The 14,420-nt window shown below is 35.7% G+C and overlaps 2 protein-coding genes across 3 annotated transcripts in view; one reads left to right on the forward strand and one right to left on the reverse strand.

The window, feature by feature from the left end:
• Positions 1 to 14,420, forward strand: part of Arhgap6 (Rho GTPase activating protein 6) — a 468,763-nt gene that overhangs the window by 339,755 nt on the left and 114,588 nt on the right. The gene's annotated exons all lie outside the window — the stretch shown is intronic.
• On the reverse strand, positions 1,005 to 12,169 carry Amelx (amelogenin X-linked). Its single transcript, XM_020156369.2, has 7 exons — positions 12,123 to 12,169; positions 10,737 to 10,802; positions 8,764 to 8,811; positions 7,333 to 7,377; positions 6,628 to 7,065; positions 2,908 to 2,952; positions 1,005 to 1,034 (listed from the first exon to the last, which is right to left on the reverse strand). Exons 2-7 carry the CDS (start codon positions 10,788 to 10,790, stop codon positions 1,005 to 1,007), a joined length of 660 nt encoding a protein of 219 aa, XP_020011958.2. The 5' UTR covers positions 10,791 to 10,802; positions 12,123 to 12,169.

Below are 14,420 nucleotides of genomic sequence, written 5' to 3' on the forward strand. Positions count from 1 at the left end.
CATTGATAGATGAGAGATTTTCAACTCTGGAGCCTTTGGCATGGAAAACTTCTATATTGCCTCCAAAATTCTGTGTCAAACCTGTTTTCAACTAGTGAAGTGTTCCGATTGGAAATCCATACAGTATTAAGAATGCTCCCTTTGTGAATATAAAAACTTCAGCCAGCAGTGACTGAACTTGGGGATTATTAACATGAAAAGACTCAGAGAAGGATATCAGTACATTTTTATATGAGATAACTAGGGTATAGAGAGGCTAAGGGATTTGTCTAAGTTTTCACAACAGACAGCCAATGATCATAATTACCAACCAGACAGTCTGACTGTAAAGCCTACATACTGCCTGACTATACCCACTACATTAGAAGCCCATTGCAATTACATGGACCGTTAACTGGTCCCAGAGCCCAACTCCCATTCCATAACCACATACAAAGCATGGAAAATACTTGGGAGAGGAAAATGAGATTTGTATGTTTTGAGAAAATGAGCTATTTTAATATTGTTGGGAAAATTAATTAATGAGAAGAAAATAAATAGTGGGACCTGGGATGGAGATTGTTGTTGTTGTTGATTATAGGACAATGATATTTTTAAGGGGAGAGGGCTATTAATTTACATTATTTAACAAAGGAGACGGATGTGTGATTTATTGAGGTAAATGTTTTGGGAGCCAAATGGCTACTCTTTTCTTCTCTCAACGCCTTCACCTTCTCACCACTCCCAGCCCAATCTTATTCCTCAATTATTATTTATCTTCTAGAAGAGTCAAATGTTTCAAGTGAAGCTAACATGAACTCTTCCCAGCAAGAGTTTCTGAAGAGCTAAATGGCAGCTAAAGACTCAAATCAAATGGAAGGAAAGGAATTAGAAACCAAATCATAGAGTAAAAATCTCTCACTAACAAGACTTTTGCAATGATCATAGGCTGATTAATATTTTATTAAAGTAATATGGGACATTATGAATTGTCACTGTCTTCTAACACAGGAAATTGGTTGAAATCATTTTTCTCCTATGATTCTCACGTTAAGCTGTCCACAGTAGAGTCTCAGATTACTTCTAAAATTAACACATTTGTCTATTGTTTTATATTATTTTTAAGTCTTGGACTTAGACTCAGACTTGGTATTTTCTACTATTGTTTACTACAAGGAGAAAACTTCAGATATAGAGGAAACGTCTATATTTTCATTTTGTGTAGAATTAGAAAAGGAGGAGGTAATGTTGACATTGAAATGAAACTTGCAAATGAAATGAGTAACTTGACCTTTGCTTCTTGTTAAAATTTTTATTGGAAGAATTTTGATGTGCCTTGGTAGCAAAAACAAATACCTTAGCTATATATTCTCTAAATAATTGAAATGTAGAGAAGTGTTTTTGAAACTTCACATTCTGCAAGTGGTATATGTCTGCATACATGTCTGTTTTAATACAGGTACAGGTAAACCTAGTGGGCATACAAGTGTGCGTGTGTTTGTGTGTGTGTGTGTGTGTGTGTGTGTGTGTGTATGCATACACCCCAATATTATAGTGATTTTGAACCATAAAATAGGAAAGAATGTAAATATTTTCTGGTGTTACAGGCAATAAATAACTCTCAGAGATGGGCATTTTTTTTACTTTTATCTTTATTCAGCATAAACTTTGGCTTCTTCTATGTGAAGCACTAGGCCAGGGGCAGATATAGCCTTCTACCTCCAGTGCGGATAAGGCTGGTTAGAAGCCTGAAAAAAACAAGAAAATTCCTTTGGTGCTAAAAGTTATTACACAAGCAGAGAAATTAATGTTCTTGAATTCTGGATTCATCTGTTTTAAAGAAAAACTAGAGGAAAAACAATTTTGGTGTATGTGGTTTGATCTAATAATACTTTTCTAATTCTTAGAAAATCCCCAACAATATTAAGATTAGTGAAATGCTCAGTAAATATTTTGTTGTGGATAGTTGAGATTTTCAGTTTTAACCAGTGAGTCTGTTTTTGTTTCATTTTTTGTTTAAAATATTTGAATTAATAGAAATTATTCTTCTATGTCAGAAAGTAATATATAGAGCAACACTGGGGTTATGATGGAAATGCCCTGTATGTGTGCTGTCCAATATGGTAGCCACTTGTTCAATGTACCTGTGTAGCATTTGAAATGTGTCAGTTGTAACCAAGAAACTGAATTTTAAATTTTATTCAATTTTAATCCATTTAAATAGCCACATAGGACTACCATATTGGACAGTGAAGGTATAAAGTATTATTCAACTAATACACATCTCTGCTTTGAAATATTCCATTGCATTATCATTCTATAGATCTATATTTTGAGTTGGAAAATAGGACAACTATTACTACCTTTGACATGTGAAAGTTAGTTTCAGATAGTTTTTTAATCTCTATCCTTAAAGCATGCTCTCAAGATAGGTAGCTAAGGAAATACAGCATTGAAAATAACTTGTGAACTTATATTTTCCTTTGCCTTTTCTAATAAGCGAACTATGAACATTTTTCCGGTTAATTAGAGTTGGTATTTATTGAAGTTGGTCTCCTCTGTATAATTCAAACTCAATATCATTAAGCATAGAAGAGAAAAAAGTGTACATTATACCCAGTGGAGAGCTCAAAAGCAAAATTCATGAGCTTAAGGCTAGCAATAATCCAGGTATTTATTTAATTAAAAAGAAAACTCATTTAATATGAAAAGGTGCTGCACACCCCAGTTTTTAAAGTTTTACCACATAGACAATGTGTTTTGCCTGTGACCTTCCTGCTCTTTGAATCTAGTCAACCTCCAACAGAATTTCAGCAGTACCCATCCTTAATAGTCTACATGTGGAGTACATATGATATTTCACTTAACGAGAGAATTTAAATGCATGCCTAATATCTTAAGGGAATAATAAATAAAACAGCTACATACCGGCTGCTTTATCACGCTCTGGTACCACTTCGTAGGGGTAAGCACCTTAAGAGAAAGAGACATTAGAATGCATTTGACTTAATTTAGCTTCATCCAACATATAAATTCACTAATGCAGTATGAAATATAGACTCACTGAAGCAGTCTGTCAGTATTGATAAGCCGAGACTGCTAAACATGTGTCCAGCGCTCTAGTGTGATAGATTCTGTGTAATGTACACCACACACATTTTTCATGTTTTCTCACATGCTCTCTGGCAAATATTGTATTCACTTTTATAGATAAGTCATGAAGAGTTAAAGAATTCATCAATTTGACTAAAGCTAGAAAAGTGGTAATCATGTCTAGTTCCTCAGCTCCTGCTCTTTGTTGAAAGAGCAAAACATAAAGCTGTAGCTGGATGGTCCCAGGTTGGTTAATTCAGGGGCAGAATGATGACATCAAAAATTTGGGGACTTTTCGTCTTTCCATTTGCCTCTCCTGATCACAAGATGGCAGATATTACTCCAAGCAGCACATTCTCAAAACAAAATAGATCAGAAGATAGTACAGCATTTTAACCTAGGATCTACATATTTTCTTAATTAGAGGGAAAAACTTTTCCCCCAAAGTTCCTCCTCTCCCAGGAGTCTTGCCCTTATCTTCATTCAGAATTCAGGGTCCACCACAATCTGTCTCTCAGCCAATCACTGGCAATTACTGTGGTAATTGATGCCATAGTTGGCATGGAGGAATGGAGGTTCACTCCCTGAAGCACCTGAGGGTCTCACCTCTCCTGAGCTTGTGGAAGGCTAAATGTGGGGATAAATTCCAGCTCTGCCAACAAGGAAGGAGTGGTAAGGAAATCTAGTGGACAGTTGGGTAATGATGGCTGCTATATCTACCAGAGCATTTTGCCTGTACTTCCGTCATAGCACTAATACTGTTTTGGCCTTCTTTTATCATGTTGATGAGCATATTTTATTCCTTTGATGGATTCTAGATCCCTTACAGATAGGGACTTACTGTTTTCACCAGCACATGGAACAGTACTTTGTCCTATAGAGTGCTTGATGAATTTACTCCATCGCCCAAAATTGGCACATGCCAATTGACTAAAGGCTTTCTTACCTTTTGTATTGAATCTAAATTCCTTAAAACCAAGTTATTTGTTTTAATATTGACACTCTCCCAGTAAAGGTCTGTTTGTTTATTCCAGAAAATGATTAAGATGCCTTAATCATAAAGGTACTGGAATAAAGTTGCTGTGGGTGCTGTGTAATATAAACCCTGCAAAGACTGTTTATGATTTGTGTGGGTGTAGGAGGAAAAAAAGATTGAAATATAAATATGAGTGGGAAAGAAAACTTGTTTTGAGTTCATTTTATGCACCTGTTAACGTTTTGAAGGCTATAAGGGTAGAATTTGTCATCTTAAAGATTATGAAGTGAAAGAAATGACTTGTATATAAAACCACTATGATTCTCTATTTGAACCTTCCTTATTAAATTTTTCTTAGGGAGACTAATTATTTCTATAATCTTAAGTTCAGTGCATAATTACACATATCACATAATTTCATTTAAAAATACTTTTTCTGAAGAATGAGATATAAAGACCAGATTTTGCTTACTAATATTGTGTGAAGTATAAAGTCAGTGCTCCAAGTTCTAATTTATTTTATAATATAAACATTTTAAAGAGTTTTTTTCAATGTAAAGAATTTTTTTCTTCTAAACTAACTTCATTTGATTCAGATTGAGTGACTGTCCATGTTCGTCATTCTTCACATTATTAGCTATTATAACTGATGTATAAACTTCCATTAAAAAAAAGCATAAAGAGATTCAGTCCTTATTTGCCTGCCAAATGGTCAATTTGTAGGTGTAAACAGTTCCTACCTTATTCACAGATATTCCTTTCTAGCTTGTTCTCTTGAGTGACATGAAAATTTAAGTTTAATTCAACACAAAGACATGAATGATTTTTAAAACATTTTATTGCCTGCTAATGATACTTATTTTTAGTTACAGAATTTGCTAAGTAAAATGATTGTAGGCACAAATCATTGTGTTCTTGTTTTATTCCTAAAAGCAACTGAAGTATCAACTTCAGTTCTCTCATTTTCTGAGTTTTTAATCCTGAAAAAAAATAACAAAAGGAACAATTAAAATAATTTATAAAACATTCCTAATGAGTACCATTTACAAAGCATGTATGGCTTCAGTTTTGTCAGAACAATGTACTTTTGAGTTGAACTCTATAATTCCTGAAGTTTCTTATCTCATTGTCCCTAAGTATTGGGTCCCTACCTTTAGGACACTTAAAACCTATTATTTAGTAACATAGTAACAATTGCTACCTTTTGTTTGGTACTTCCTGCTTGCTGGGCTCTGAGCTAATGACTTTATTTCATTTTCCATAAAACAACTCTAAGATTTATACTCCAATTTTAGACAAGAGGAAACTGAGTTTTGGAAAGTTCAAACTACCTGCCCAAAGTCACCTTTTCACAAATAGTTCTGGCAAAGTATGAGTGCATTATCAAGTCTATGATGTTAATTATTAATAAAGATAAAAACATGCATTTTCTATGCAAACAGATAACATGTACCTTAGACTAGAATGTCAATGATAGGCACCAGATTATTCAATTTCAAACAATTTTCAAAAATTCTGCCTCATCTTCTCCAAAAATATGCCTCATCTTCTTCCAAAAATTGTGAAGACATATATGATATGTATTAATCATATTGGCCATTTAATCTTAGACAATGTCTTTAAAATGATCTGTTTTAGTCACTTTCTCCCATCTTAAAGAAGGGAAAATACCCCAAAATTTGTTGTAACTTGCACAATACCACCTTCTGTTTGAGGGCAAAGCCAAGATTGGGACTAAGGTGTCCTGGCTCTCCATTCAGGTCATTTACACCTCACTCCTCTTTGCTTATCAGGAGCAAATCATTAATAGCATTTATAAATTGGGATCATATTTGGATACAAATACATAGTAGAATCCCATAATCTCAAATACAGGGTTTATGGATATGTACAAGAGTCCTTTTCATTGACTATTCTCATTTGTGGGTAACAGCTTCCTGTAATGCAAGAAGATTTCATCCTAAATTATGACAATTTTCTGCTAAAAGCTTTATCTATAGAGTCCTAGTGCTTAAAAGGAATCTAATAGTCTGTCTAGTTTAGCCTCCTCAAGTTAGATAACCACTTTAGAGAGATAATCTTCTTTAAGGTTGTTAAAGAGATTTTTCATCTACCTTTTATATGTGTTTCAAATATTTGTACCCCCCTAACTTACAAGAATTACTTCATTTTTATCCTCACTGTGATTTTAGCCTATTCAAGGTAGTCAAGCCTTTGAAATATAACAACTGTTATTTGAGATAACAGTTTTGACCTGCAAGTCATTTCTTTCACTTCATAATCTTTGAGGTGATAAACTCTAATGCATAGTCTTAAAATTAGTCTGCTTTAGCAATATATGTTCTGGTAGGAATTCAATAATTGTAGAATTCAAACCCACAATAAAAACTGTTATTAATTACCAAGCCATGTAGATGAATTCATTTGCAATAAACAGTTATAATATATGCTTAGACTAATAGAATTATAGATCTGTAGTTACTGCAACCCTGAGTTGTTTGAGGATTTAGAACTGTGGAGTCAATCCTTCAGGACTATGTCCCAGGATTTGTCTTTTAGTGGCTTCAAGGTATACTCACCACTTCTTCCCGCTTGGTCTTGTCTGTTGCTGGCCAAGCTTCCAGAGGCAGATCAGGAAGAATGGGGGGCAGGGGCTGCATGGGGAACATTGGAGGCAGAGGTGGCTGTGGGGGCAGGGGCTGCATGGGGTGCAGAGGTGACTGGGGCTGGAGGGGCTGGTGGGCCTGGGGTTGGACGGGCTGGGGCTGGAAGGGCTGCTGGAAGGGCTGCTGGGCAGGTGGAGGGAGGTTTGGCTGGTGGTGTTGGGTTGGAGTCATGGAGTGGTGGCCAGGAACTGGCATCATTGGTTGCTGGGGGACCACGGGCTGTTGAGCTGGGACCACTGGGACGTGGTGATGAGGCTGAAGGGTGTGACTCGGGGGATGCTGTTGAGACAGCACGGGGATGATTTGGTGGTGCAGCCATCCACCCATGGGTTCGTAACCATAGGAAGGATACTGGTGAGAAACAGAGAGTCAGGTTTACCATTGGCTCAGTTGACTTCCAACTGGAGAAGTAGCAGTGTTTGTCATTATGACCATATGAATATTTTAGCCATTTTTTCCTTTGCAAGAATTTCTAACTGTGTACACAGATATGACCTTTTACAAACTAAAATTCCCCAAAGTGTCTGTAGGTGGAGTAGATATGATATTTCACTTAATAAGGGAATTTAAATGCATGCCTGATTTCTTAAGGGGATAAGGAACAAAATAGCTACATACCGGCTGCCTTATCATGCTCTGGTACCACTTCAAAGGGGTAAGCACCTTAAGAGAGAGAGACATTAGAATGCATTTGATTTAATTTAGTTTCATATAAACTAAATACTAAACTCACTAATGCAGTATGAAATATAGACTCACTAATGCAGTCCTGTCAGTATTGATAGCCTGAGAATGTGACTTCTACAAAAGAAAGAAGAAGGTAAACAGTTGTTTGGTGCTTCTTATGTGTTAGGTGCTATGTTACATCCATCACATACACTTTTCATGTTTTCTCACATGATCGGAGGCAAGTATCATCATCCTCACTTTTATGGATAAGGTCATGAAGATGTAAAGAAGTTCATTAACTTGACTGAGGTTACAAAAGTAGTAATCTGTTCAATTCCACATTTCCAGCTCTTCATTGCAAGAGCAACACAAACAAGCAAAAATTATTACATAATAATGTGATGTAATATTAATTTAATTCTTTCTTATCTGATGTCACAATGGAAAAAAGTTGGTGGGAGCACTGTCCCTCATCCTTAAAACACAGATTTATTGCTCAAATATGTCAACATTTTAAAGGTTCAACAAAAAAGCTTGTCTTAAATTCTTATGAACATTTTTCTTCAGCTTATATAAGCTCAGATGTTACCTGAGCCTGTGAGAGAAGTAAGTCTCATTCCTCTCTGAACAATATATACTTGATTAACCTCAAGTTTAGGGCTTCTTCATATTTAGTCAACATTTAATCAATACAACAAAAAGTTATTAACCTTGCTCAAATTATACATTATATAGCACTTTTCATGCCCATTAGCTGTGTTACTCTCCAAACAATATTTTGAAATGTGACTCTAGTTATTTCCCTTCTCCAGATGAGAAAACCAAAGTTCAGAGAGAGAAAACATTTCTCCCAAGGCCATGTAGTCAATATAGGTTGAGGAGTACCTCAAACCCTATTTCCAGAACTCTTAGGCTTCCCATTGTTCTGCAGAGTCTCTCATATACCATTTGTCACTAATCTTCCAGCAAAGTCCAAGAGAGACACACATAGAGTGTGAACATCTTAGAATCAGGAATTTTCCAGCTGGAAAAAAATCTTAACATCTTACCTAGTCCCCACATTTTATAAGTTTTGATAGAACAGGGTGTTCAAGCCAAGTTTACTTTCTGCCCTACCTAGAACCTCCCTGATTGGTAGTTGATGGAGGATAAATTTATAGTCATATTTAAGAGTAGAGACTAGGTAGAAGGGTGCTGGAACAAACAATGAAAGCTTGAGGCCATATGTCAGAGCTTAAACTTGGAAGCTAATGATGGGAACTGAACAAGTGCGACCATTTGAGAAACATCTTGAATAAAGAATCAACACACTACTGTTTAGAGCACTCAGGGTATTTCTAACTCAAACAATGGTCAAAATTAGTAAATAGAAAAAATTACCTCATAGCTGAAGTTGATATAACCAGGGTGCCCAGGATGAGGTGGTAGCTTTTATAGGAAGGGGGAAAGGAGAATACAAAGAGAAAGGGTGGGAGAAAGGAAAGGAAAGGGAGAGAGAGAAAAGAGGAAGAGAAGGGAAGAGATTAAGTCAATATGCAATTGTTTACATTAAGGGAGACTAAAACTATTTTTTAATCTATATAGTGCAGAATATATTTGAGATCTACTTTTTGTTTGCACATGTATGCTGTATAGGAGGATTCTTCTTATTTTAAAGAAGTCCCAAACGGAGAAATGACTTCCCCAAGAGTTATAAGGTTTTAATGGGAAACCTGGAAGCAGAAACCAGCATACATTTATTCTCCAATGCTCTTTGGACAATCCCGTTTAACCCATGTTGTCAGGAAATTCTACCCTATCCCACCCACCAGTTTACTTGTTGATGAAACACCCTCCTTGTTGGGAGAGATGTATGTTTCTATTACACAATTTTAAAATACCAACAAGAAAAGAATTGTCTCACAAAGAGACATCTGTAGATTAACTGGTTATGTGCTTAAGTATCAAAGGGATTCTTTTGTTATTAGCATGCAAAGTAGATAAATAACACATCAATACTAACAAAAGGAAAACTAGATGGGAATTATTAATGAATATGAGAACAGTAATATGGGCACAATAAAATGAAAGTCTCCCAAATCCCTCCCCTAGACAATGAAAGCTCACCTATAAAATTTTAAGGCCAATCCATTTTGTTAGACTTGGCAATATTTTATAGCAGAAAAATTTTAAAGTCCAAAATAAAAAGCAACTTGAATATCTGCACCAGGACTATCTGTGATTTCCACAACTCACTGATGCCTGCCTTGTGGAATTCTGGATGGCCCTTGGGTGCAGGAGACAGAGAGGAGAGAGCATCATGCAGAAAATTTCTCTCAGATCCAGAGCTAATTAAGGGTCACTCTTTCTTGTTCTTTAAAAATGCTCATATTTTATGAGGATTTATTCACTCTTACCTCAGTGTACATTATTTTAGTCAGATAACTGCCTTTCCTATGTCTTGATATAAGCCCTCTGAGAGTGAGGTATTGAATTGTGGAGTGGAAATGGCTGAATTTGTAATGCAGGGGTCCCCCAGGGGACTAGGAATTGCCACAATACAGGATTTCAGGAAGGCAGAGCACAGAATCTTGGTCTTGTGGTTGATAGAGGAAGAGAGGAGGCAGGTATGCAAGCTTACTGGCTTCTGGTTGTATCAACTGTTCTTTATGCCACCAAAAAGCATTGCAGCATGTGACCTTAGTTCTCTGTCCTTATGTACCTGTGTCTAGAGAGTGGGTCAGACTTCCTGGTCTTTGGTATATTTGAATGTAAAATATATCAATTTGCATTTGGCATAAGGCAGGATTCCAGACAACTGTACTAAAGCCAAGCCACCTGGTTAGCAGATGCACCTCAGGGATGAGGCTCTGAGAACAGGGAGATGGTTCCAGGACGGAATTCCTAATGCAAAACTCTTACCCCCTGAAGGGTAACAGTAGTGGTACTTTGAAGGCGAGAAAAGACTTGTGAGAAACTGAATTTTAGAAATTGTTGTAGTATTTTCCTAAGGTTGATTAAGTGTTTTCTCTGAAACCTTTTCAAGGATCCCTTCAAAAGATTCCTCCATCTAGAAATAAGCTAATTGCTTCAAAAGAATCTCCTGGGGTACTGGTTAAAATGCAGAGTCTTGGGCCCCACCCCTGCTATACTGAATCAGAATCTATGGTGGATGGCAGAGGTATTTGAGAATCTGTTTTGCTTTTGCTTTTTTTCTTTTTTAACAAACTCTTAAAGGGCTTCTTCAACACAGAAAGATTTGAGTATGTCTGATATTGTACTGTTTTAAGCCCTGAAATTTACCAACTGTGTGGCAGATTTTCATTTCTAAGATGTGAAATTATACACAGACTTAAGCAAGGAGTTTTACTCACGGGCATAGCGAAGGCTGCTCCCAGGAGGCAGGCAAACAAAATCCAGGTCCCCATTTCTGGATGGTTCTGAAATGTAAGTCAACACCCGCTTTTCTTATCTCCTCTTATACATGGACATAATTAATGCTCCGTAATGCATACATAGTCTATAGTAGTATGTTGCTAGTAAAGAGGGAGCAATGATTCTTTGTGAGGTGACCTTACTCAAATGTCATTTCCAGTTAGCACATATCACTGTTTCTGTAGTCATAATAGTGATAAAGATGCTTTTAAATTAGGTTGAAAACTTAAGTTACAGGGACATGAATGACGGATGTATCATGCACCTATACAGCCTTGTAGAATCCTAGAAACTAAATGCTATTTATAATTAATGATTCAAAGAAAGTTGGAGAGCTCATCAAAATCCATAGAATTTTATACTCATAACAAGAAGATACAAACTAGTTTTGTATGGCCCACCTGAACATTGATGCAGTTAAAAGTAAAGACTAATTATTTAAGAAAAGATAGTAAGTAATTTGCCAAAATAGATTAAGGAAGGAGTAGGGTTTAGTTCCAGATGTTCCCATCTATAAAACTTTAAGCAAAATTCTAACCTTTGAGCTTCAAATGTAGAGTAAAAGATATGGTTGAACCAAAGGGAGAAGACAGTGCTAACATTCTGTGATTCTTTAATAAATTTTGAATGACTTCTACCTAAAAGGATCCATTTTCAAGTCAATAGCATCTTCTTTTTGTTCAACCTTGCACTGTAATCTAATCATTCTACAAATAAAGCCCTTGGGACATGATGCAAAACATACCATCCTAAACTATGAACATTGTTTTGCCACATCAGTTATTGACTGATTTGGAAAACTGTTAGAAAAAAGACATTGGATTTTATATAGGAAGTGAATATCCCATGTAATAATGCTGTCTGTGACAAGTACCCTGGTGCTTTCTGCCTCCTAAACCTGCTTGTTTTTTTAAATGATTGAGTTAATAAGAAAAAAAAAACCATTTCATTCATGGTTCCATTTAATGTAATTAAATAAAATGTTTTTCAAAGAAGTAGAAAATGCCTGTGAAAGCATTATTTTTACCTTAATTGGTAAGCAAGGAAAATAAATGTTTTGCTGTGAAAACTGGCTCCCAAGAGAGCTTTGGGTACTGGAACTAAAATTTTTAAAAAGACAAACACTTTACTGAATTAGAAAGTAAAATAATGCATTTAAATAATCAGAGTCTAATTTAATTCTGAACCAACTGAAGAAGTAACTACCTATTGATGGCATAAAGTATTAGAAGTGTGGAATACATTTGCATCTTTTAAACATGAAAGGCAGAGAAAGAAATAAGCACCAGATAAAGGATACCAAATTATGAATAAAATTCACATACCTTTGAATGTATTCTGAGTAAATTTCTGTTTGAAACTCAGGGATACTTGATCCTTTAGATTTCATCCAACTGCGAGCCCAATATATATCATTCACAGCATCTACAACAACCAATCAAGTTTCTGAAGTAAAAAGTGTTGAGTATAACTAAAAAACCCTGTATCATGACTTTTTAGATGCTGTGATCAACCTTAAGATTGTATGTTGTGATTAGTGCATATAGAGTCTTTCATTACAGGCAATAATAGGTTTAGGAGGCAAAAATTTTCATCAGGCTGTCTGAAGTCAGCAAATTAGTTGACTGAACATGCTGATATATTTGAATATATTTTTAAGAAGCTGCTATGCCATTGTCTATTTCACAGTTGCAGCAAACAATACTGTTCTCCCTCCTTCACCACCACCAAAAGGTAGGTGGTTGAGTGTCTGTAGTACTCACAATGGCCACTAGGGTTCTCCAGCCTTTTGGGATCAGGATACTTTGATTCAACTCTCTATTCTAGTAAAAAAGACCAAAAAACTGCTCTCACTAGTATATCTCTAATGGATCATAATTTCGTGATCTCCAGTGCTCTTTCCTTACTTCCATTAAAGGTATTTTTTCTGTTTCCTATGGCTGCTCTTTTATCACCACTCTGATGTCCACCAAAAGAGGGGACAAAGGCCCTTTTTCTTGGCAGCATCTTTAAACCAATCTGCCATCAAAACAACCATAACTTCAAGGTTATTGCAGTAGTAAAACTTATACTAACAATCTTAGGGACAAGGCAAGGGACATATAACATGTCAGACAGTATAATTTAAAAGTATATTTGGATCTTTACAGACAAACACATGTCACAGGGGATATTGCTCTTACTCCCCTTCTCCACAGAGCAGCTTGGCCTCTTATGCTGTGGTGACCTTTCTTAGCCTGCACCAATCCCACTTTATCATATTGGCAAACCCAATTTCCTGTCTCTTCTTTTTCAGAGCCTAGTGACTGTCTCTTTAGTTGCATTGCTCCCATGTTTTCGGCATCCTCTTCTTTTCTTAAACAACATTAACTATATCTATTCACTCTAAGAGAACCTCTGATCTAGCTCTTAAATTCACATGTGTTTTACCTAGCTTAATGAAAATGCATGGCTATTTCATTTACTCTAGAATCTGATAGATTAAGAAGCAAATTTGTACCTAGTGACAGAAAGTAACTGATGAGTTGTCCATCACATTAAATCACTAAAAGATATGATTGGTGTTATAGCTACATCTCTTTAATATTTATGTAGTATTTATAAAGTTTATACATATACATATATTTTTATTTAGATTATTCATGTTGAAAGGAGAAAGTATTCATGAAAGTATGTAATATGTAGTAACTGTGGAGAGATATAGCTTAAACTTGCATGGATCCTGATCCCAGCCTTATCATGGGTTGAGGGAACATTGAAAAATTATTTAGCTTATCTGAGTCTCAGTTTCCTCATTTAAAAGGTGGAGATAGAAATAGAACCAACCTGAAAGGATTAGTGTGAAAATTAAATGAGAGATGTCTCTGGGGAAACTGAAAGTTTATTTATTGCCCACCCCACTCCCCTCACTTGACAAATAATAAAAGTTTAAAGAATGTTAATAAACAAGATCTAAGATAATCTTTAGGAAAGAATTAGTAAGGATGAGTAAGTATCATGAAGAAAGGTAACCCATTTAAACATGGAGACAGAGATTGCAAAGAAGGAAGTAGAAGACTTTAACAGGCAAAACATATATGGTTCTAAAAAACAAGTATGCCCAGAGTTTGCATTTGTTTAACAATATATTTATTAATGAATCATATTTCAGAGGAAAAAGGGATTTCCTCTGAAGGAAGTTTCAAAATGATTTTTTAGAGAGTTGGCAGAACTATACAAGGTAACAAAATAGAGAAGGAAGGAGAGGAAGGAAATATAAGTCACATATATCCTCTGTCAGTCTTCCCCCATTTTATTTGTTTACATATATTTGAGTGTCTGAAAGCATCCGGGATATATTCTTCTACAAAATTATGGGTGTTCTCTACTAGTGAAGTCACTGATGAATTATTTTTAGTCTTATTATACTTTTGTAAAATTTATCTTAGTACTTTTTCTCACCTTCTAAGAATGAGAGGGTAATAGGTTTGATTACAGTGATCAACAAATATTTTCTTATTGTGGAAGTAATTCCTCTGGCACTAGAGATACTGAGTTACTGCTCACTCGCCATAGACAGCAGTTTATGACCAGGCTTTGATGACCAATTCCACAGAAGTAGTTTCTTTCTATCTATTTCCTCC

The sequence above is a fragment of the Castor canadensis genome, chromosome X (genome assembly GCF_047511655.1).
Source record: "Castor canadensis chromosome X, mCasCan1.hap1v2, whole genome shotgun sequence".
NCBI lineage: Eukaryota > Metazoa > Chordata > Mammalia > Rodentia > Castoridae > Castor > Castor canadensis.